Source organism: Chinchilla lanigera, unplaced genomic scaffold (assembly GCF_000276665.1).
Source record: "Chinchilla lanigera isolate Chin_1 unplaced genomic scaffold, ChiLan1.0 scaffold00023, whole genome shotgun sequence".
NCBI classification, from domain to species: domain Eukaryota; kingdom Metazoa; phylum Chordata; class Mammalia; order Rodentia; family Chinchillidae; genus Chinchilla; species Chinchilla lanigera.
The window spans coordinates 20,921,111-20,947,147 of NW_004955424.1; the positions used below are offsets into that span (position 1 = coordinate 20,921,111).

The window sequence follows — 26,037 nt, forward strand, 5'->3', positions numbered from 1 at the left end:
AAAAAAAAGAACAATAGCAACATGCCAACATCATCGACATAAACAAAACAAACCAAGAACATTAAAAGTGATATAGGATTTTAAAACAAAATGATAGGAATTAACAGTGGTGTTATATTACATATAGTTATCTTCACCTACGTTGCTCAGTTTACCAGATGTAAGAATGGACAATTGTTCAAACCATTAAAAAGAATAAAAAATAATTGTTAAATAAAACATTAGAGATAATACAGAGTTTCAGTAGACAAGATGGTAGGAATTCACCAATGGTTGTTCCATTGCATATTGTTGTCTTCAAATCAGTTGCTCAGATTACCAGATATCAGCATGCAAAATTGGTCAGAACATAAAAAATTTTAAGCATTAACTGTTCCTTTCAATATACCATCAGACATCAGCAGTGCAGTTATCCCAGCTATTCTTCTATATACATATATATTTTTTCCTTCCTTCTTTCTTTTTTCTTCTTTACCTCATCCCAGTTGTTCCTTCCTTTGAGCAGTTTCTTTTCCTTTCTTATCATCTATTGTACATTTTGAGTTTTACTTATTCTTTCAGGTTCCTACACGAGGGAGAAAATATGATGTTTACACAGGTAGGTCTGATTTGTTTCACTTTGTATTTGTTTTATCACTTATATAGAGAGGCCCCACCTCTAAGTAGCTGGATTAGTTTTCCACCCTCTTATACCTCACAATAGGGATTAAATTTCAACATGTGTTTCAAAGGAGACAAACCATGTTCAAACCACAAAAATTATACATTCATAATAAATGGCTTTGGAGTAGTTTAACAAATATTGCCTTAGGATAATTTTAAAAACGGTCTAAGAGTTCTTTGCATTTCCTTTATTCTTAGATATATCCCACAAGAGATGTCACATCATATTTTAAAGTGACATCCCGTCATTTTTTCATGCCACCATACTATTCATTCCATTTATTTAATTTGATCTTTGATTTTTCATAACTACTTATTTTTATGTAATTTTGCTTTATAACTGTGTAAAAAATGTCCATGATTCTTCAGTCAGATTATAAGAAAGGTACACTCTAGCCTACTTTCTGATTAATTCATACTATTCCTTCCTTTTTCTCCATTACAGTCACTTCTGTTTGCCTTTGATCTGTTTATTCTTCAACCAAAGAAAATACACATAAACTTGCATAAATATCTAAAAACATGCACACAAGAACATCTGTGCAATTTCATTTTTTATTAGCATTTATTAATTATATACCAGTGATGGTGAACCTTTGGCAGATTTCAGTGATAGCAACAGGTGGATGTGAACTGTGCATGCAAGGGATTTAGGTTGCGTGCTTTTTCTGGGAATCTAATCCTAAAACATACCCTCCTCACCAACCCTCACAATCCATGGAAAAATTGTCTTCCACAAAACTGTTCACTGGTGCCAAAAAGGTTGGGTACCCTTGGACTAATGGGTTTCATTGTGGCATAGTCATACTTGCATATAACATCTTTTGGTCCCATCCCCTCTCATTATCTTTTCTTACATTCCCTTTAATCCCCTACCTCTTCTCTGAGAATCTCCCCTGTACTTTCATATTGACCAATTTTTTTGTTTGTTTTACATTTTATACATAGGAGGAAAATATGCTATACAGTCTTTCTGAGTCTGGCTTATTTCACTTAACACAATGACCTCCAGTTTAACTTATTTTCCTGCTAGTGATACGATTTAATTCTTCTGTCTGAATAACACTACATTGTATGTATACAGCATACCCTATTTTCTGTATCCATTCTGTCATTGGGCGTTAGGCTATTTCCATACTTGGCTATTGTGAATAGTACTCTGATAAACATGGGTATGTAGGTAGCTCTATAGTATTCTTTGATTCTTTTGGGTATATAGTAGGAGAGGTAAAGCTAGATCATAGGACAGTTCTTCTCGTAGTTTTTTGAGGAACTTACATACTGATTTCCATAGTGGGTTTGCTAATTCCTACAACACTGCATAAGAGTTCTTTGTCCCCGTATATTGTGCCAAAATTTATTAATTTTGGTATACTTAATAATAGGCATTCTTCAGCTGGGGATATAGCTCAGTGGCACAAGCACCTGCCTGGTAAGTGCAAGGTCCTGAGTTCGATTCCCAGTACGAAAAACAAAAAATAGGCAATTCTGCATGGGATCATATGGAATCTTAATATAGTTTTGATTTAGATTTTTCTGGTTGCTTTGTGTATGTGTGTGCGCATGCATGTGTATGTTACTGGAGATTGAAACTAGGTTCTCATACATCTCAAGTAAATGCTTTATGACAGTTATAACACCAGCCCTTTCTATTTATTTTTAAATTTTCAGTTCATTTGTCCACTTAGATTACTTATTCTTTTGGTATTAAATTGCTTTGCTTCTTTATATATTCTGAATATTAATCCTCCATCAGAAGAATAGCTGAGAACAAATTTTTGCCCATTCTGTAGGCTGTTTCTTTACTCTGTAGACTATTTCCTTTGCTATGCAAAAGCTTTTAATTTGATGCAATCCCATTTATCAATTCTTGGTATGATTTCTTAAGCTACTAATATTTGATTCAGGAACTTGTTGCCTATGTCTATATATTTGAAGTGTTTCCCTTATGTTTTTCTCTAGTAGTCTCAAAGTTTCTGGTCTTATATTAAGGTCTTTGATACATTTTGAGTTGATTTTTTGTACAGTATGGCAGATATGTGTCTAGTTTCAGTCTAACACATATGAATATCCATTTCTTCCAGCACCATTGTTAAATGGCTGTTTTTTTTCTCCAGTGTATGATTTTGGCCCCTTTATTGAGTATCAGACAGCTTTAGTTATGTGGATTTATTTCTGGGTCCTTCATTCTGTTCCACTGGTCTGCAGTTTATGCCAATACCATGTTGTGTCTGTTACACTGACTCCAGCGTATAGTTTGTTACTGGGTATTTTACCAAACACTTTTGTTTGTGAATCAAATTGTTTGCAAACAGAAGTGCTTGTGAACTGAGGTATTACTGTGCTGCTCCCAGTCCATGAGATGCTACCTCATTTCAATGGTTTCATTTGTTATAAAGCTTTTAAATTTGATGGAATTCTATTTGTCTGTTGCTGTTCTTGTATTGTTTTTGGAATCTCATCCAAGAAATTACTGCTCAAACCAATGTCACAGAGATTTCCCCAGATTTTCTTCTATAGCTCTGCAGTTTCAGAGCCTGCACTTAAGTCTTTTCATGTGTTTTGAATTAATTGTTGTATATAAGATAAAGATCTCATTTTATTCTTCTGCATGTGGTTATCCAGTTTTCCCAAGATCATTACTGTGTTTTATCTATTGTGTGTTCTTTGCATCTTTCTCAAAAATCAGGGCTAAAGGTAGAGCTAAACGTAGGGCTAAAGGTTCAGCTCTGTGATAGAATGCATCTTTAGCATGGACAAAGCCCTTGCTTCTATCCCCAGCACTATAAAAATACACTCATTAATTAACAATGGCTGCAAATGTGTATATTTATCTTTGGGTTCTGTATTCTATTCCATTGGCATTTGTGACCATTTTTCATAACATCATGCTGTTTTGGTTATTATACCGTTGTAGCATATTTTGAAGTCAAGTAGTATGATTTTTCCAGCTTTATTCTTTTGTTAAGATTATTTTGCCTATTTGGGTGTTTTTCTGGTTCTACACAAATTTTAGTGATATTTTTCGTTGGAATTTTCCATAGGAATTACACTGAAAGTATCGATCATACTGGATAGTATAGATACTTCAACAATACCAATTATTCCAATGAACATGGAATGTTTTTCAGTTCATTTGTGTCATGTTCAGTTTCTTTTATCAGTGTCTTATATTGTTCAGTTTCTTTTATCAGTGTCTTATATTATTATCAGTGTCTTATTTCATTTTCTTGGCTAAACTAGTAAGCATTTTCCTTTTTGTGACAATTTCATGGCTTCCTTTCCTATATGAAAATAAGAATGAGTTAGGACTATATGAATGAGTTGGGACTTCTAGTACTGTGTTGAATGTAAATGTTGGGAGGGCCATCCTGCTCTTATTATCTTAGAAGGAATAGCTTTCACCAGTGTGTATAACAGTAGCAAAAAATTTGTCACATTTAGGCTTTATTGTGTTGAAGTATATGTCTCTTGTAGCTGGTTTCTTTTTAAGTTTTTATAATGAAGGGATGTTGAATTTTTTCCCATGTTTTTCTCCAGCTATTAATATGATCACATAGATTTTGCCCTTCCTTTGTTAATGTGGTATCTCACACTTACTTATCTACATGTGTTAAGTATACTTATATTCCTGGGATAAATCCCTCTTGATCAGGCTGAATCATCTTTTTAAAAATGTTTTAAATTTTAGTTCATTACTACATGTCTGTAGTACATGTTTATATTCCTTGTGGGAAACTGGTACATGTACATAACACATAATTCTTTCTTCCATCCCCTTCCCTTCCAACCCCCTCCACTCATCTCTTAATCCCCTTCTTTTTTTTTTCTTGGTTCATGTTTGCTGTACAGAGTCCTATACATGAAGTTATAGTACAAAGCTACTGCAATTGAAAGACAAAAACAAAAACAAAAAACAATGCGGTGCTGGCACAAAGTTAGACATGAGTATCCCTGGAAAAGAATAGAAGATTCTGAAATAAAACCAAGTATATTCAGCTATTTGATCTCTGGCAAAGAGGCCAAAAACACACACTAGAGGAAAGATAACATTTTTAAGAAATGGTGGTGAGGAAACTGGCTATCCATATCTCTCACCATGTGCTAAATTAAAATCAAAATGGATCAAAGAACTAAATGTTAAACAACCTGCTGGAAGACAAAATATATAAAACTCTTGAAGTGAAAAACATAGGCAAGGACTTTCTCAACAGAACTTCCATTGTACAGAAATCATCTTTTTAATGTGCTTTTAGTTTTGCCAATATTATGTTGAGGATTTTTACACCTATGTTCATCAGGGACATTAGCTTGTAATTTTCTTGTAGAGTTCTGATATCAGGATTTGGTCCAGAGTAGTTCTGACATTATAAAATCAGTTTGGAAGTTTTTCCCCTCTTCAATTTTAAAGATTTTGAGAAGGAATATATAAATGTATGGTAGATTCAACAGGGAAGCCATCAGATCCTGAACTTTCTTTGACAGAATACTTTTTATTATACCTGATTCAGTCTCATTACCTGTTATTAAACCTGCTATTAACAAAGTTTCACTATGTAGTTATTAACAGGCTGTCGTCAGACTTGCTGCAATCTCCTACTTCAGTCTCCCTAGTACTGGGATTACAGGTGTGCACCACCATGCCCTGCCACAGAATCATGTTGTTTAATAGAAATATGGTGAAATAATAATAGAAATAGAAATAATAGAAATCTATTTCTTCCTGATTCAGTTTTGGTAGGATGAATGTTTCTAGGAATATATTCTTTTTTTCTAGATTATCAAACTGGTTGATGTGTACCTGTTCATAGTTGTGTCTTACGATTGTCCTCAGAGTTTAAGGGCAGATGCCTCAGCTTCTTAGATCCTAACAGACCTGACTCAGCCTCCCATTTCAAAACAATCAAGAAGATGAGCAGTGGTGAAAGAATGGAAAGGAGCTTTAGTAGGCTGAGCATTTTCTGGAGGATAAACAGGTTCAAGATTTGTTACTGAAGAGCTGGCTGAAACTTTGGTGTTTTATAGAAAAGAGAAACAAAAAGGCAAGGCTTAGGGGTTTGTGTAGCTGAGTGTTTGCACAGCTGGCAGGGTAAATAATCCTGGTCAAGTCATAGTCTGGTTGGGAGTTATCTTCACTGTTTCTGTAAGACTTTGGGAAAGCATCATTCTTTGAAGGTACAATTTGGTTCTGATCATGAAATGATGCCTCTGCTTACAGGTAGCCTATATTCCCTTCATGAGTTAACTGTTCCCACTTAGGGAGGTAATCTGATCATGGTGTGGTTCACAAGGCTCTGTTTTCACTGGAATCTGAGGCAACTGCAGGTTTATGTCAATGAGCAGAGACTTCTAACCATTGCTCCAAGGAGTCTGGAACTGAACTTTATAAAAGCTGGTAATTGTATGTCCTTGAAAATTGTTTTACTCTTATCTTGTTGTCCTCAGTCTTGAAGGGGGACAAAATGGAAAAATTTAGGGCTAATAGCCTTATATTGCTAGTTTTTAGACAAACATTCCTTAAATTATTAACACACTTATGTGCTGAGCTAAACAGGGATCTCATCTAGTTATAAGGTAATAAAGGAGACATACATAGAATGGAGACAGAGTTGCCAACTTTATCCTGCTTTTAGTTACATACTAGGTACCTGCAGGCCCAGCCTCTGTGTCTCTGTTATAGTACCAATTGTAATTTTTCCTTTTTCATTTCTGACTTTCTTGAATCTTCCTTCTTTTTCTTATTCTAAAGGTTTGGCAATTTTATCTTCTCAAAATAACCAACTTTTAATTTTATTGATATTTTCTATTCTGTATTTCATTTATATCAGTTCTTATATTTGCTACTTCCTTCTTTCTGCTAAGTTTGGGCTTACTTTGTTTATTTTCTAGCTCCTTGAGATATAATGTTGTTATTTGAGACCTTTCTTCTCTTTCTGAAGTAGGTATTCATTGCTGTAAACTAACCTCTAAGAAATGCTTTTGATGTATCCCATAAGTTTTCATATGTTGTGTTTACATTTTCAATTATTTCAAGGTATTTTCAAGTTTCCCTTTTAATATCTTTGACCCATTCAGGGTTTTTTTTTTTGTTGTTGTTGTTTTTTAGACAAGGTTTTGCTATGCCGTTCAGGCTGGCCTGGAACTTACTTTGTAGCCCACGCTGGCCTCGAACTTGCAGCGATCCTCCTACTTCAGTCTCCCTAGTGCTAGGATTACTGCACCACCACACCCTTCCACAGAAGCATGTTGTTTAATTTCCATATACTTCTCAATTTTCGAAGATTCTTCTGATCACTCATTTTATGCTACAGGGATCTGAAAAGATACTCAGTATGATTTCAGTCTTCTTGAATATTCTGAGAATTATTTTGTGAGCTTACATATGATCCTGGAAAATGTCCCATGTACATTTGAGAAGAATGTATATTCTACTGCAGATCTGTTCAGTGCTCAAAGAAGTGTATTGAAGTCACCTGCTATTATTATTGTATGGCAGTCTATGTCTCCCTTCATTAATATTAATATTTGCTTTATGTGCTACAATATTGTATGTATATATACATATATATATGTTATACCATCTTAATAAATTGACACCTTTATATAATGACCTTCTTTATCTCTTCTTACATTTTTTACTTAAAGTCTACTTTGTCTGTGATCAATATACCTACCCTTACTTGCTGTTGGCTTCCATTTCCATGTATCTTTTTCCATCCTTTCTCTTTCATTCTATGTCCTTAAAGTGTGAGTCTCTTGAAGGCAACACATAGTTGAGTCTTGCAGACATATGATTCTAAACAACTAAGCATGTGATAACATAGTCCACTAGGTATATGAAAACTTTGAGTTAGGCGTCTGGCCAAGGGTGTAACCAAATGTTATGGGGCCTCAAGCTTATGTAATTTGAGAAATATTTGTTTACAGAATGGAACTTAGAAAAAAAATGGAAGGTAGGTTTTCAAACACTGATCTTCAAGAACCCCAGTGAGTTGCCGCTGCACCTCCCTGACCAGCATGTGAGGCAGGCGGAGCCCCAGGCACCCTCTGGGGCCTCAGTTGCTACTCCCCACACCGCAAGTGTATCTGCGAGTGCTGGACTAAATCCTGGACATCCTCAGGAACCCTGGTGAGCTGCCGCTGTGCCTCCCTGACCAGCATTCAAGTCAGGCAAAGCCCCAGCACCCTCTGGGGCCTCGGTGGCCACTCCCCACACCTCTAGCATGTCTGCAGGTGCTGCGCTCAACCCCGGACATCTTCAGGAACCCTGGTGAGCCACTCCTACAACTCCCCTACTAGTGTGTGAGGCAGGTGGATCTTTGGATACTATCTGGGCCCCAGTGGCCACTCCTAGCACAACCTGCACCTGACTGGAAACTCAGCCAAAACCCAGAGTCAGGGGCCTCCGGGACTCTACCTTCACCCCTCCCCTGCTGGCAAGGAAACTGGGCTCGGGCCTCGGCAATATCTGAAGCCTCAGTAACCACAACCTGCATCCCTCCCTACTGTTGTGGAAGCTGGGCTGAACCCCAGGTAGCTTCAGGAACTTCAGTGAGCTTATCCCACTCCTCCCTGACACACCTGGGAGCCAACTGAATGCAAGAAAGTTTCAGGAGCATCTGGGACACCACCTTGCCACCACACACCAGCACAGGAGCCACACTGAGCATGGGGATCTTCGGACACTCATCCTGACACTTACACACAATTGGGAGAGTGAGGCTGCACTCCAAGGAACCTCTGGATCTTCAAAAACGACAAAACAAAGGATCAAAATGCAACACAGAAGAGCCTGGAAGTCATACACCTGAAATTTCTGAAATGATAGCAACTCAAGTAAAGAAACAACTCCATCAGGCCATAGAAGACATCAGAGCAGAAATACTCTCTCAGGTAAAAAAAAAGAAATGACAACAATAATGAAAGAATTGTTCAGCACATCCAAAGAAGACATTGATAAGAAAATAGAAGAGCATGGACAACTCATGGAAACCTTGAGTGAACAATATAGAAAAGAACTAGAATACATGAAACAGATTCAAAGAGATATCCAGGAAATTAAGAATTCCATTGAAAGCTGGCAAAACCACCTGAACGAAGCTGAAGATAGACTGTCAGACCTTGAAGACAGCATTGCTGAGAATCACCGTGAAAGGAAGGATCTTGTAAAAACAACAGGGAAGCAGGAAATAACAATTAAACAACTGCAAGACAAAGCAAAGAAAAACAATGTCAGATTAATAGGTATCAATGAAACAGCAGGTATCAACACAAATGACATAAAATAAGTATTTGCAGAAATAATAGCACAAATTTTCCCAGGCATGGAAAAAGAATCGGACATACAGATAAGTGCAGCATATAGAACTCCAGTTAATTATAACCAAAATAAATCTACACCCAGATATATAGTGGTCAAGATCCCAGAAATTCAAGAAAAGATCGGAATATTAAAAGCTGCTATAGAAAAGAAACAGATCAGCTATAAAAGAAAGCCTATCAGAATCAGCATATATCAATTAATGTGATACACCATATCAGTGGAGCCAAAGACAAAAACCACATAATCATCTCAATAGATGCAGAAAAAGCTTTTGACAGAGTCTGACACACATTCAGAAAATAGGAATAGATGGTTTTTACCTCAATCTGATCAAAGTCATCTATGACAAAGCAACAGCCAACATCATACTAAATGGATAAAAACTAAAAGCTTTCACTTTAAAGTCAAGAACAAGACAAGGATGTCCACTGTCACCACTCCTACTCAACATAGTTCTGGAAGATTAGCCAGAGCAATTAGACAAGAGAGAGAAATGAAAGGAATAAGGATAGGAAAGGAAGAAGTAACTGTCACTATTTGCAGTTGACATGACACTTTACATGAAGAGCCCCAAAACTCCACCAGAACACTCCTTGAACTAATCAACAAATTCAGTAGTGTAGCTAGATACAAAGTCAACACTCAAAAATCAATAGCATTCCTATACACAAACAACAAACAGACTGAGAGAGAAATTAAGGAAACCATACCTTCCACAATAGCATCAAAGAAATTGAAATATTTAGGAATCAACCTAACAAAAGAAGTAAAAGATCTGTTCAATGAAAACTGTAGCACTCTGAAAAAAAGAAATCAAAGAGGACTTCAATAAATGGAAAAATATTCCTTGCTCATGGATAGGAAGAACAAACATTGTGAAAATGGCCAAACTCTCAAAATTGTTGTACAGATTCAATGCAATTCCTATTAAAATACCATTAGCATACCTTACAGACCTAGAAAAAACATTCCTAAAATTCATCTGGAACCAGAAAAGACCCAGAATAGCAAAAGCAATCCTGGGCAACAAAGACAAATCAGGTGGAATCACATTCCCTGACCTGAAACTATACTACAAAGCCACTGTAACAAAATCAGCATAGTACTGGCTAAAAAACAGACCTGAGGATCAATGGAACAGACTCGAAGAAACAGCCAATACAACAAACACACTCAGCCCCCTCATCTTCAACAAAGGGGCCAAATCAGCTCACTGAAAGAAAGATAACCTCTTCAATTAATAGTGCTGGAAAAAGTGGCTTGCCATTTGCCAATGACTGAAAATAGACCCATGTCTATCACCATGCTCCAAACTAAACTCAAAATGGATCACAGATCTCAATATTAAAACAGAGACACTAAATCTGTTGGAAGAGAAAGTAGGTAAAAATGTTGAAGAGAGGGGTAGGTAGAGAGTTCATGAACAACAACCAAACCGCATGTAAAATACTCCAAAGAATCAATAACTGGGATCTCATCTTACTAAAAAGTTTTTGCACATCTAAAGAAATCACCAGCAAAGTAAAAAGAACACCCACAAATTGTGAAAAAGTTTTACCCAGCTCCACCTTGGACAAAGGTCTTCTATCTAGAACATATAAAGAATTAAAAAACATCAACCTCCCCAAGTTCAAAGACTGAATCCTAAAATGGGCATCTGAGATAAATATACATTTCTCAGATAAAGACATACAAATGGCAAATAAATACGTGAGAAAATGTTCAACATCATTACTCATTTGAGACATGCAAATTAAAACAACATTGAGATTTCATCTCACCCTAGTAAGAATGGCTATCATTAAGAAATCAACCAATAACAAATGCTGGTGAGGCTGTGGAGAAATAGGAACTCTCCTCCACTGCTGGTGAGAATGCAGACTGGTGAAACCACTGTGGAAATCAGTTTGAAGATTCCTCAGCAAACTAGGTCTAGAGGTCCCATTCAACCCAGCTATTCCACTTCTAGGTATTTTCCTAGAAGATCTGAAAACATCATATCACAGCAATATATGTGCACCCATGTTCATAACAGCACAATTTGTAATTGCCAAATTGTGGAAACAAGCCAAATGTCCATCCGCTGGAGATTGGATAAAAAAAATTGTAGTACTTTTATATAATGGAATATTACTCAGCTATAAAGAAAGATAATCTCAAGGCTTTTATAGGTAAATGGTAACAACTAGGGACCATACTCATAAGTGAAATAAATCAGACCTGCATATGTAAGCAATGTATTGTCTCACTAGTGTAAGAACTTGAAAGAGTGAATAAAAACTAGGAGATATGATAAACATTGTGTAACGAAAGGAAACTGGTCAAAAGTAAAGAGCATCTGGGAGGAGGGAAAAGAGAAAAGAAAGAAGGCTAAAATCATGTATATATGTATATACAGAAAAGCTAACATAATTGTACTACTGACTTCTATCACTTTATTGAAAGGATTAGTTAATGATATTTTGATCAAACTTGCGTGTCTATATTTGTTTTCCTGAGTAACCGCTTTGAAGTTATCAATATGTAATACAACATCCATTGTTAATTCCCTGTCACCTTGTTTGTAATTCAGTATTGCTTGTACTGTTCTTATGTTACTTTGTAAATGGTTGTCTGTCTCTTAATATTTTTTCGTTCTTTTACTTCTGGAAAAAAAAAGAATTAAAAGGGTGAAATCACTACAGATTCTGTAGAAATTCAGATCATCAATACCTGCTTTGAAAATCTTTACTCTCATAGGATGGAAAACAAAGAGGAAATGAACAGATTTCTAAATACATATGAATTACCAAAGCTGAAGAAGATATAAAAATCTTGAATAACTCAATATCAGACAGTGAAATTAACAATATAATAAAAAACTTACCAGCGAAGAAAAGCCCAGGTCCTGATGGATTCACAGCTGAATTCTACAAGAAATTTAGAGAAGATCTAACACGAGTTCTTCTCAAACTCTTTAATGAAATTGAGAGGGAAGGAATTGTCCCCAACTCATTCCTGGAGGCAAGTATTATCCTGATACCAAAACCAGACAAAGACCCCAACAAAAAAGAGAACTACAGGCCAATCTCCCTAATAAATATAGAGACAAAAATTCTCAATAATATAATAGCAAACAGAATGCAACAAATCATCAAGAAGATTATACACCACGACCAAGTGGGATTCATCCCAAGAATGCAAAGATGGTTCAATATATGCAAATCAATTAATGTAATACACCTTGTCAATAGAGCCAAAGGCAAAAATCACATGATCATCTCCATCAATGCAGAAAAAACCTACGATAAAGTCCAAGACTCATTCATGATAAAAGCTCTACACAAAATAGGAATAGATAGCCTTTACCTCAATCTGATCAAAGCCATCTATGATAAACCAATGGCTAACATCATACTAAATGGTCAAAAAATTGAAAGCTTCCACTTTAAAATCAGAACAAGACAAGGATGTCCACTGTCACCACTCCTATTCAGAATTCCTAGTTCTGGAAATATTAGCTACAGCAATTAGGCAATACAGAGAAATAAAAGGAATAAGGATAGGAAAGGAAGAAGTGAAATTACCATTATTCACAGATGACATGGTACACTACATAGAAGACCCCCAAAACTCCACCAACATGCTTATGGATTTAATAACCATATTCAGTAGCATAGGTGGATATAAAATTAACACTCAAAAATCAATAGCATTGGGGCTGGGGATTTAGCTCAGTGGCACAGCACCTGCCTGGCAAGCGCAAGGTCATGCACAAGCAACAAACAGACTGAGAGAGAAATTACGGAAACCATACCTTTTACAATAGCATCTAAAAAGATTAAATACTTAGGAATCAATCTAACAAAAGAAGTAGAAGATCTTTACAGTGGAAACTATAGTGCTCTGAAAAAAAGAAATAGAAGAGGTTATCAGAAAATGGAAAGATATTCCTTGCTCATGCATAGGAAGAACTAACCTTGTGAAAATGACCATACTCCCAAAATTGTTGTACAGATTCAATGCAATCCCAATTAAAATACCATTAGTATACCTCACAGGTCTAAAGAAAACATTCCTAGAACTCATCTGGAATCAGAAGAGGCCTAGAATAGCAAAAGCAATCCTAGGAAACAAAGGAAAGACAGGAGGAATTAAATTCCTGACTTGAAATTATATTACAAAGCAACTGTGAGAAAATCAGCATGGTACTAGCACAAAAACAGACCTGAAGATCAATGGAACAAATTATAAGATACAGACACAGCGACAAATACACTCAGTCACCTTATCTTTGACAAAGGGGCCAAACATGTTCACTGGAAGAAAGATAGCCTCTTTAATAAATGTGCTGGAAAAACTGGCTTTCCATATGCCCAAGACTGAAACTAGACCCATGTCTTCCACCATGCACTAAAGCAAAGTCAAAATGGATCAAATATCTAAATATTAAAAAGAGAAACATTAAATTTATTGGAAGAGAAAGTAGGTAAAAATCTTGAAAACATGGGGGTAGGCAGAGAGTTCATGAACAGAAACCAAACCGCAGGGGAAATCTTCAAAGAATCAACAACTGGGATCTCACCTTACTGAAAGGTTTTTGCACATCTAAAGAAATCACCAAGAGAGTAAAAAGAAAACCCATGAATTGGGAAAAAATTTTAGCCAACTGCCCTCAGACAAAGAACTTCTATCTAGAACATAGAAAGAATTAAAAAAAAAAAATCAGGCCCCTTAAATTCAAAGACCCAATCCAAAAATGGGCATCTGAGATGAATGCACACTTCTCAAATGAAGAGATACTAATGGCAAATAAATACATGAAAAAATGTTTCAAGAAATGCAAATTAAAATAACACTGAGATTCCATCTCACCCCAGAAAGAATGGCTATCATCAAGAAATGAACCAATAACAAATACTGGAGAGGCTGTGGGGAGAAAGGAACCCTACTCCACTGCTGGCGGGAGTGTAGATTGGTGAAACCACCGTGGAAATCAGTTTGGAGATTCCTCACAAAAGTAGGATTGGAAGTCCCACTTAACCCAGCTATTCCCCTTCTGGATATTTTTCCAGAAGAACTAAAAGCATCATACCGCAGCAATATATGTGCACCCATGTTTATAGGAGCACAATTTGTCAAGGCTATATCTTGGAAACAACCCAAGGGCCCATCAACTGAGGAATGGATAAAAAAGATCTGGTTTTTTTATATAATGGAGTATTACTCAGCTAAGAAAGAAGATAAACTCAAGGCTTTTGTAGATAAATCAATGCAACTAGAGACCATACTCATAAGTGAAATAAATCGGACCCACATGTATAAACATCATATTGTCTCCCTGGTGTAGGAACCTGAAAGAATAAGTAAAACTCAAAACGTACAGTAGATGGTAAGAAAAGGAAAGAAATTGCTCAAAGCAAAGAATGACTGGGATGAGGGAAAGAAGAAAAAAGAAAGAAAGAAGGCAAAATATTTAGATATAATATAGATATAGATACATGAATAGCTGGGATAACTGCACTGCTGATGTATGATGGTATATTGAAAGGAACAGTTAATGCTTAAAATTTTTTATGTTCTGACGAATTTTGCATGCTTATATCTGGTAATCTGAGCAACTGATTGGAAGACAAAAATATGCAATGGAATAACCTTGGTGAATTCCTACCATCTTGTCTAGTGAAACTCTGTAGTATGTCTAATGTTTTATCTAAAAACTATTTTTTATTCTCTTTAATTGCTTGAACAATCTTCCTTTCTTCTGGTAATCTGAGCAACGCAGTTGAAGATAGCAATATGTAATATAACAACCATGGTTAATTCCTTTCATTTTGTTTTGAAACCCTGCATCACTTTTAACGTTCTTGCTTTCTTTCATTTATGTTTGTGATGTTGGTATGCTGCTATTGTTCTTTTTTTTTCCCCGCATTTACTACTTCCTTTAAAATAAAAAAAAAGTTTAGGTATAAGTAAAAAATAATAAATTTTAACCTTCATTAGCTTTATGGTATATTTACCTCTACATCTGGAACATGATAAATATTCTATAATTGGCCAGGTCTTGTGCACAGACTTATAATCCCAACACTCAGGAAGCTGAAGGATTGCCAAAAAGTCAAGGCCAGTCTGGGCTACATAATATGTTCAAGACCAGCCTAAACTACACAGCAGGACCCTATCTCCAAACAAAACAAAACAAGAAATTCTATGTAGTTATTTATTGAAGGATTTTTTAACTAATAAATATCAGTTAAATTTGAAGTTGTGGTGAATATGACTATAATGGTAGCTTCCTGCTTTCAGTCTCTTTAAGGTAATATGACTTAACAGTACTTAGCCTTAGTCTCCATCAGCTTTACTTCATGTCTTTATTTCATGAATGTGCTAATCTACCCAGGTAAAGAACCTGCAAACGAAATATACATCCATGATTTTTAGTGTCTTGACTTATTGAGATATAGTCATTTCTCAGAGGTCTATGAGCACATTTTATTGTATAAATCCAAAATTTAAACTAGCTTCCAAAACTAAAATGATCCAAAAGTTAAAAAACAAATGATATGGTCCTAAATATTCATGAACTCTGTCAGACTGAGAAGCTTGAAATTATGATTATTCTCTACTGCATGTTGCTGATGCCTCGTTCAGATAAATGAAAAGTGAGGAATCTTCTAAATGATCATCATGTAAAGATTGTATAGAATGTTTCCAAAAAGAAAGTAAAAAATAAAAACCTTCATGGGAGTAATAGAATCCATTTAAGAACTGCTGAGGTTTATCCTCTTCAAATTAACCCCAACTCCCTGTAACAATTTTTAAAAATAAAGGGGAGAAATCACGCATTCATGGAGAATAAGAAAGTAAGACGTAATTTATTCCAGAAATAATTTGTGGGATGCAAGTGGTGGTTTTATAACCAACCCTCACAACACCACTAAACAAAATGTTTACAGTAAGACCCAGAAGTAAAACCATGCATATATGGATATTTTTTCCTTTGCTTTATCCTTGTATACCAGTGCTATATAGTCTTAATATTAACTAGAGTAAATCTTGGATATTCTTTACCATTTGTTTTGAGATGAATTTTAAGACCAGACTCCCAAGTTCCATGAGAAATACTGAAAGGGTTTTGGTTAAAGTTCCACTGAGTTATACAGATTATTTGGGGGCTAGAACTGATATTTTTTTAATGCAGTCTTCCTGGCCATAGCAGGTCTGTTATGGATGGTATGTAGATCTCCCCGCAAGCTTCATGCCATCCGAGGTGGGGCTTTTTAGAGGTAGGTGACCTAGGTTGTGCGTTGCTGGGATTAAATGTGTGTGATTATTAAATTCATTTACTGATGAGTTTAACATAATTCTGGGTGTGTATAATGGGAAGGCTCCCAAAGGTTGGAAGTGTGGATGGGATACAAGGGAGAGGCAGGTTGGCTGCTGCTGCTTTTGCTGTTTTGTTGCTGCTGCTCGCTGCTTCACTGTCTCCTGCCTGCTTCCCATGGACTATTTCTACTCTGTGATGCCCCTCTGCCATTCCACCCTGCCTTGGAGCTAGCTGACGATGGACTGAAACCTCTGTAAACTGTGAACTGAAGTAAATCTTTCCTCCTTTAATTTTGGGTGTCAGGTATTGTGTCTCAGCAACGAGAAAAGTAAGACAGGGTCGATGTCTGTATTTTAATCAAGTGTTAATTTATATCCTTCAACAAAGGTTGATAATTTCTTTTGAGGTGTATTTCATGTCTTTTGCTTAGTTTCAATGAAGAAGCCGATATATATTTCACTAAGTAACAGAAAACAGAAAAAGCCACACTTATAAGGCTAGAGAACCTTGATTCCAAATAAGGGCAGTCGAAGTTAAAAAAAAAAAAAATCACATAGTATATTTAATGTGTAGATGCAAAGATCTTAAATATTAGTAAATTGACCTGAAATATTAGCAAATTATGTTTTTTATTAATAATTTCTTTAAGGAATATAAGCATCTGTTATGAAAGTACCATATCACCTGAACTAAAAGCAGAAAGCCACAAGATTGTTTTATTTGATATATATTTAAGTTGCTTCTAGCTTTTCTTTTTTTTTTTTTTTTTTTGAGACAGGGTCTCACGGTGTATTTTCAGGCTGGCCTTGAACTCACTGTGTAGCCTAACCTGGCCTCAAACCCATGGCAATCCTCCTGCCTCAGCCTCCCAGTGTTACGATTATAGTCATGCACCACCACACCCAGCCAAGCTTTTCATTCTTGTAAGCAATGCTTTAAGCCCTAATCTTCTACATACATTATCTATCATTTTCTTAGGAAGATTTTTCCAAAAGAATATATGAAGTTTAAACTCTGATATATTGTTAAATATGGGCCCAGCAAACTTTCTTTGTAAAGGGCCAACAAATATTATAGGCTTATGGGCCAAGAGACAAAACTGAGATTATTATGTAGGTACATATATAACGAGAGAAAACAGATTTCCATAAATCTTTATTGATGAAATAAAAATATGATAAAATTGAGCACATTGATACAATTTTTTGCCTACAAAAATGAATTGAATTCTTTTGGGAGACATAACATTAGTGTTCCCTGTCATCCAAATCTATTGCATTACATGTTGATTGTTAATGCTCATCTACAATGAGATTTTCCATATTTCACCTTTGCAAATGTCTTTCCACATACAGTACATAGGTACTGCCAAACACTGATATCAATCCATGAGCATATGGTTTTATTTGAGCATATTCACAGATTGGAAGGCATTTTTAGAATTCTATTAACTAAAAGGCTAGAATGCCTTTTAGCATGTCATTACATTGCAAATCACTTCCAATTAAAGTTCCTCAATTGCAGTTTAATGGATTTTGGAATATGGAAATTTCCTTTGCACATGCATAGAGGTCTGAAAAGTACTGCCATAGTTTGAAATTAGAAAATATATTGTGAGGAATTTGTGTAGGAATGGAAATACCACTTTTTTTTTTAACTTTTGACAGTGCAGGCCTGACGTTACTTGCAATTCAAACAATGTTAGCTCTCACTGAAATGACTTTATCACAGTGTTTCACATATAAGTCTCACATGAAAGCACTGTTTTACCTTGTAATTTTAGCTTGAGACGTTTTCAAGTATGCAGTGAACGCCATTCAGAAAGCAGTAGTTGAGTGCAGTTCTTCCAGCCATTTAGAAACATAGAAAATTATTCTTGAAGACTGTGCAAACATATTTCAGATATTACCCATTGATCATAGCTTGTAGACCCCTGCTTTATAAAGTTTTAACCATTGTCTGATAGTGTAAGAACCTGAAAGAGTGAATAAAAACTAGGAGGTACGACAGACATTGTGAAACGAAAGGAAAATGCTCAAAAGTACAGGGCAACTGGGGTGTGGAAAAAGAGCAGGGAAAGAAGGCGAAATTATTTATGTGTGTATATACAGGATAGCTAACATAGTTGTACGACTGTCTTCTATTGCTTTACTGAAAGTAACAGTTAATGATTACTTGTTTGATCAATATTGCATGTCTCTATTTGTTTTCCTGAGAAACCACTTTGAAGATATCAATATGTAATACAAAAACCATTGTTAATTTCCTACCACTTTGCCTGCAGCTCTGTATTGTTTGTATTGTTCTTAAGCTATTTTGTAAGTGGATGTCTGTCTGTTAATATATTTTCCTTCTTTTACTTTTAAAATAAATTTTAAAACAAGTTTTAACCAGTAATTTTCCCAGTAAATTTGCTGTTTGCCCAAAGTTTTGTAACCCATAAACATTTATTTAACCAAAGAGCTTTTAAAAACAACCAATTTGAATGGGAATTGTCCTTACATACTCTGTGTTATGTACTATAATCATTACACACTGTATACATGTGTTGAGTTGTCACACTGTGTTCCCAAAATTAAAAATGACATTTTTCAATTTATACATATTTGAATAACAAGGTGAAACATCTTTTTTGTTTGTTTGTTTTTGTTTTTGTTTTTGTTTTTGGATTTTCTCCGGTACCAGGAACCGAACTCACGACCTTGCACTTGCCAGGCAGGCACTTTGCCACTGAGCTAAATCCCCAGCCCCTAAACATCTTTTTCTTATTATAAGCCACTTAAATTTATTTCTTCATTGTAAACTAACTTTTGATATTTTTTTCATTTTTATCACAGTGAAATTTTCATTTCAATAATCATTCTGCAGATCACAAAGATTTTAAGCCCTTTTTAAATGACTGTACCTCCTTAGTCAGTATTATTCCACTGTCTTATCCCTCATATCCAAAACTCCTTCCATTCAAAAGACCTACTGTTGCCTGACAAAGCTATGGAAGGTTTCTCAAACTTCTCTGTGTATATGTGCCAGATACCAGTCATTCTGTGTTGCCTTTGTCCTTTTCACCTGTTAGTCTAATTCTCACTCATCCCTCAAGGCTCAGACCAAGCACAAGTTCCTCCTCTTTGGCTCCAGCCTTTACAAATACCTGCCATTAGATCAATCACACCTTTATATAATTAAGTATTGGTTTATAATAGTCTGTCTCCACTGGACTGAACTCTTGAGACTTGTATTTGGTGAGTATATTCAGAACAGTGCCCAATACTTATCAGGTACTAATTATTTATTAACTGCGTGAGTTTAAAATACTAGCATTATTGATAAAATTAACAAATATGTTCCAGATACATAAAAATAAAAAGCATTTTGTGTAATACTACTTGTATAGTGCTTTTTACTTTAACATAGTACCACATACAATTGAATTTTGAAGAAGTACCCTCAGCATCATATACACTGGTGCATGCTCAGGTAGCTGAGGCAGGAGAATCAAGGCACTGAACCCAGGAGTTCAAGATCAGCCTGGACAACTCAGCAAGACCCTGATACAAAAAAAATAAAAAAATAAAAAATAAAAAAAATAGTGAAGAGGATCCTCAAATATTAAATCATCACCAAATAAAATAATAATTAAGGTTTTTATTCCCTGATAAAACTGAGGATGTCATTTATTAAAATGTGTTTTTTATTTTAAGGGGTAAAATAATTTATTTAACTGCCTTTAGTTATAGTTCTGGTCTCTAGTTAAGAAAAATTTATTTGTACTGGGAAAGAAAACTGAAAATTTAAAAATACAAAAAAGAATAGTCATTGGGCCATGTCCATTTTCTAATCTGAACTGTAAGTTTCTTCCTTTCAAAATCTCCTTTGTAACTTGACTAACATTTATTTTGGGTTAATTTTTATTTTGCTTTATTCCCCAAGGATATCCATTACCTTGCCCTAGATAAGGGTGAATTGGCACTAGCCGAAGTGGCAAGGAAAAAAGCGAGTGACATTGATGAAGAATCAGTAACCTCTGGAGTTGGTAATGCTTTTTTTTAAGTGCTTTTTGTTTTAACCAATATTTATTTTCATTTCTATTTATGTTTGTAGCCTATGGTTGATTAATCTGAATTACATTCTTTGTAAAGAAAGTATCCTTTACGAAGAATTATTAAATTTGAAAATAGCATAATATTGATAAACACAGTATAACTATGTGAAAATTAATAATCAGTGATTACTATAGTCACTATTAACAAAAAGTAAAAAGATATTGCTCTTTTGATAAGATTTTAGGGAAAAGAGTTTTATCGTCAGTGTATTATTAACCAACATAGAAATTTGTATAACCCCTTATTTATACATACATGTCATATCTTAAAAGAATTTTCTCCTGTATCAGAGTAGTTCACATGGGATTTCAGGTTTGATGGATGATTTTTTTTGTTTAGAAACTGCTAACTTTTACAGTTTAGTATTCCAAAAAATATATCAGAAGCCAAGTTTGAGTCTAAAGATCCATTTAAACTTTACAATATAGAAAAATAAAAATTTTAAAATATACTGTAAACATTAACTTCTTTTCCCTTTTTGGTACTGAAGATTAAATCGAGGGGCACTCTACTACTAAATTACATCCCCAGCTCTTTCTGGTTTTTTAGGCAAGATCTCAAAAAATTGCCTGGGCCAGCCTGAATTTGTAATCCTTCTACCTCAGCCTCACAAGTAGCTAGGGTTATAGGTGTGCACCACCACAGTCCAGCAGAACTTTTTTTTTTCTAAACTCAGTTTATCTACTGTCACTAAATCTGGCAGTATTAAGACTTGAACATCACAATTTCTCTCCTTTCTGGCATCTCTTACTCCTAGATTATATAAACAGTCCTCAAGATTATAATAGAATTCATTTCATTTCTCTGTGGATTCCTATAAAACAAGAGGTTTTAATCCCTTTATGCTTAGTGTTCCACTTTTGGAATGCACATAACAATGGAACATAATAATTTTTTTTCTTTTCAAATTCTTGTTACTTGAATTTCTATGTAACATATATGAAATTTGTGCAAAAATTTTAAAAATTGCAATCTTCAGCATAAATGGGTTGATAAAATTCCCATATTGTAAGAGCTTAAAAATATTATAGTGAACTTCTCCACTGATAGGTCATTTTATGCTTTGTCTTTGTGATGTCGTTTACAGCCAAAGGGACTAACTGGCTTCTCTGACATCACATCATAGGTTACAGTTTTCAAGATGATTTCAAAAGGGACTCAAAGCCATATTACTAGGATAAACCTAAACCTAAATATCAGATTGACAGTTATTATCAGTAACAGAATTCCATTCTTCTTCCCCACCCTTAGAAAGTTGCATATGGAACCCATTAGAATACCTTTACTTGGCCTGTCACTATACTGTTTCTTGTTTGTTGTGATTTGGGGCTTATTACAAGGGGAACAATATAATACAGGACATGTATTTTATAAGATTATTTATAATAGTCACCCAAAGAATCATATACAAGAGAGTGCAGAAAATTTGTCCACATGCTAAAGACCAAAGAATCCAGCTGAGGGCCTGGATTCCATGATAATGTCCTGCATGAGTTCATCTGAAGACCTAGAGCCCATAACAATGCCTCCCATGAGCCCAGCTAGAGGCCTAGAGCCCATTACAATATCTCATGGATCTGCACTGGGAAGGCCCAAAGGTCAGTGGTGGAAGCTAGAAAGTCTGTGCCAGCGGGATGAACAATCTGTGCTAGCAGGCTGAGGGATGTGCATTGGAGCCAGGAAGCGATGCTCAAAATAAGAACCAGAGCTCCCCCCGAAAAGTACCACAGCCATCCTCCACAACAGTGTGGTCCTGAGCTTTTCCAATGATCAGGACAGCCAGGTTCCCATCAGGAAAGCCAACGTGACAAGCCTCTCCAGGAGACTGCACAGTGTACCATCTTCCCCTTTGGAGCCAGAAAGCGATGCTCAGAGTGAGGACTAGAGCTCCCCCAAAGTGAACGGAAGCCATTCTCAGAAACAACAAGGTCTGGAGCTCCTTGGAGGATGAAAACAGCCAAGTTCCTCAGGAAAGCCAGCATGGCAGGCTCCTCCAAGAAAACCAACAGCTCTTTACAGCTTCTCTCCACTTCCAGCAGGCTCCCAACAGCTTCTACCAGCTCCCAACAGCCTTCCTCGGTTCCCAACAGCCTAACTTCTCCAGTTCTGCCTCTTATGCTGCTGGCAACAGTCCCCAGGTGGGCCTCCCACACCCAGCACCACACTTACTCAGTTCAGCTGGAAGTTATAAGTTGAGCACCAGTTGTCAATCCACCACCTTGTTACTAAGACTATGATGTGCCTCAATAACAATATTAATATCTAGTATTTACTAAATGTTCACTGTGGGACAGACACTTTTAAATTACAGATATCAACTAATTTTATCCTCATAACAACTCTATGTTGCAGGTACAATTTATATTTGTAATGAGAAGTTACTGTTAAGTAAATGATGAAACCATGTTAATAGGAATTGTGATATTATATAATGGGGACTTAAAAAAAAAAGACTCCATTCCTCTCTTTTTAATCACTTAGGAAAACACAGCAAGCGGTTAATTCCACATAACTTTCTAGGAATTTTCCTTAGTTGTCCCTGCTTGCCTTTTCCATCAGGATATCAAATATAATGAAATCTATCTTTGAATTTTAAAGCTATTTAAAGGTACTAAGGGAGAAAGGAAATGTGAAGAAATTACCATGAAACTTCAGAAAAATGAAGAAGTCTTGCGCCCCTCTAGGGCAGGTTACTGTGGCCAAGTGATGATTCCTAGCCAGAAAGCTCTACGTTCCTCCTTTGAGCTCTGTCTCATTTTTGGCAAATATGTTTTTCCTGAAACCCTGTGACTCCCCTTTTCTAAGGCTATGACCCAAATTCTTGTCCCTTGATAAAGATATCACTCAGTAATATCAATAGCTAAAAACAGATGAACTTAAATGAATACAATATTTACTCCACTTTTGTTCTAGAAGACTGGGTGACTCTCAGCCATGATTCCAAATGGAGTTTAGGGAACAACCTCTAATTTCCTCATCATAGCCTATGCTCTCTTTTTCATTACACCCCATATCATCTGGGGAATGCTAATTTTTCTCATATTCCATCAATTTAATTCACTGTCCTCTCAAACTTTTCCCAAAGCAGAAAGTGATTAAATTTTTGGCTTTCAAAGGTGCTCTTTGATGCAAGCAAAGGCTAAACTGGATATCAAGAATACTTTAGTTCAGTCTACATGGGAGAATCTGTTAAAAAAAGGTACTACATATAGTAGCTGTCAACACAGTTAAAAGCAAGTGTTGCCAAAGGAAAAGCTGAAAGATAATCTAAATAATTTGGTAATTTTTTAAAAAAACTTTTTGTTAAATTATAACATACATACTTAAAAATGCACAAATCATAAAGATATGACCCAGTGAACTTCCATCCACAAAGGCAACACATGTGGTAGCCAGTATCTAAGCCAAGTAATGTATATTACCAGGACCCCAGAAGTCCTTTTGTATCCCCTTCAAAATACTATACCCCCATCTTACCTATCCAGACTTTGTAACACTTTATTTCAAGCTTTTGATAATATAATGATAAGAATTGAGTTCATCAATACAATGACTGTGAAAATCTTTCATATTGTTGCAGGTAGTTGTAATTCTTTTTTTTTTTCCTTTTATTTTTGGTGCTGGGGATCAAGCTTGCTTATGCTAAGAATATGCTGTACCACTAAGCTATACCTCCAGCCTGTGTTTAACTCTTTCATTCTTATTGTTGTGTAACAGTATTTTGTGTAACAGTATTCCAATATATGAATATACTACAATTTTATTTTTTCTATTTGAATGGATTCTGGCAAATTTCTGTTTTTAATGTAATATGTGAAATAAATTACATACGCTATTATGTATGCAAGGTATATACATTTATATTTAGTTGTCTAAGTTTTTAATTATTTGTTTCCCATTTTGGCAGCCCTGTTTTTTTTTAAATATTGCCCATTTATGCAGGATATAGTCTATAAAGTGTATACTTGTCAAACATGCTAACTTTTATAAATCTTGATAAGGGGAAAATTTGTAATCAAGTTTGATGTAACATGTATATGTTTAATGCCTATAAAATTAAGCTTTGTAAATAATTGGTACAGCAGTAAGATATTTAAAATAGACTATTCTATTTCTCGCTTGCGTGTCAGTACTAAATGCAAATTTTTATTGTATTGCTTAATAAATAAAAGAGGTAGAGCTCAGGTTAAAAAAAATGCATGCAGTGAGATTATGGGTGTAAAATCATTTTGAAAAAGACACAAATACCGTAAGCCAAAGGCAAAGGCTGACTTTTTTTTTTTTGAGACAAGGTCTCGCTATGTAGTGCAGGCTGGCCTTGAACTTGCTTATGTAGCCAAGGCTACTCTTGAATTCACAGTGATCCTCCTGCCTCAGCCTCCTCCTGCCACAGCCTCCTGAGTGCTGAGATTACACGCATGTGCCATCACACCTGGCTAAAAGTTAGTATTTCTATTATGGTATAATCAGTATGTAGGTTAAGGCGGTACAAATTTTGTTGACCTAAATTGAGTGCTTGGTGATGTTTGTTTGTTTTTGTTTGTTTGTTTGTCTTTTTGAGACAGGGTTTCATTATGTGGTTCATGGTGGCCTTGAGCTTGTTTATGTAGCCCAGGCTGACCTTGAACTCAAGGTGATCCTCTTGCCTGAACCTCCCAAGTGCTGGGATTATAGCCATGCACCACCACACCTGGCTGCTTGGTGATTTGTAAGCTACTTGGTTATTTCAGTTTTTCTTTTCTCTAATAACCTAATTTGTAGGTAATTTGTACATTATGTCATGTTAAATTTCATAAATGTTCTTTTAAAGGTTTACAAAATAGCTGGGGTTGGAGGCTTCTAGCTGTTCTGTGACAAAAATTCTGAGGATAGACTTTGGCAGCAGACTTATTACTAACAGTTGCAAGACCAAGGGCAAGTAACTTACCTTTCCTGTGCCTCACTTTCTTCATCCTTAAATGGAAGTGATACATTAGTACCTGTATTATGGATTATTATGGGATTAACTTAATTTATTCTTTGCATAGTAACTGGTAAACAATAATGGTTAGCTATTAATAGTGCCTTTATATAGTATGTATTTTTAGTAATAAACATTCTTGAGTGGTAAGGTATACTATTATGAAATATAAACTTTGTTTCTTCTTTATTATACCTTAATTTAATTCCTACATGTTTAAATTTCAGAATTCTTTATTAAATATGGAATTTAATAAGTCTTTTAAAGTGGCAGAAAAGTTGTAAGAAAGGACATCCAATGAGATTTTCCTATTCATAATCCTTCCACCTCAGTCTTTGAAGTTGCTTGGGATACAGGTGACCATCAACATGCCCAGCTAAGATTTTCATTTAAAGAAGAATATATTTTTATAATAGAGTCATTTCATTTCCGGTTTAAGCATAGGAAGTAAAATTGATATCAGTCTCTAGTGCAGTACAAGCTATAAAGTCTATCCTCTTGCATTTTCATCCTTGGCCAAGGCTACATGAGCTTCACTGGTGATGTACCAGCAGTGCTATAATGCCAATGATGTGTTAGTTATAAACTATTACAGACTGCCATAAAACAAGAGACCATAAAACAGAATAAAAAAAGGATTTAATTTAGCACTCACACACAGGATTATCAAAATATACAGTGATTA

General features: G+C 35.5%; 1 protein-coding gene across 12 annotated transcripts in view; it reads left to right on the forward strand.

The window, feature by feature from the left end:
* Wdpcp (WD repeat containing planar cell polarity effector) overlaps positions 1–26,037 on the forward strand; it is a 391,210-nt gene that overhangs the window by 197,519 nt on the left and 167,654 nt on the right. For 10 of the 12 annotated variants that reach the window (XM_013514679.1, XM_013514684.1, XM_005385718.2 and 7 more), the window contains one exon: positions 20,220–20,322. In XM_013514679.1, coding sequence (XP_013370133.1) covers positions 20,220–20,322 — 103 coding nt within the window. Of the gene's footprint in view, positions 1–20,219; positions 20,323–21,479; positions 21,788–26,037 lie in introns of those variants that run through there. The other 2 variants (XM_013514683.1, XM_005385719.2) reach the window with 2 other exon arrangements.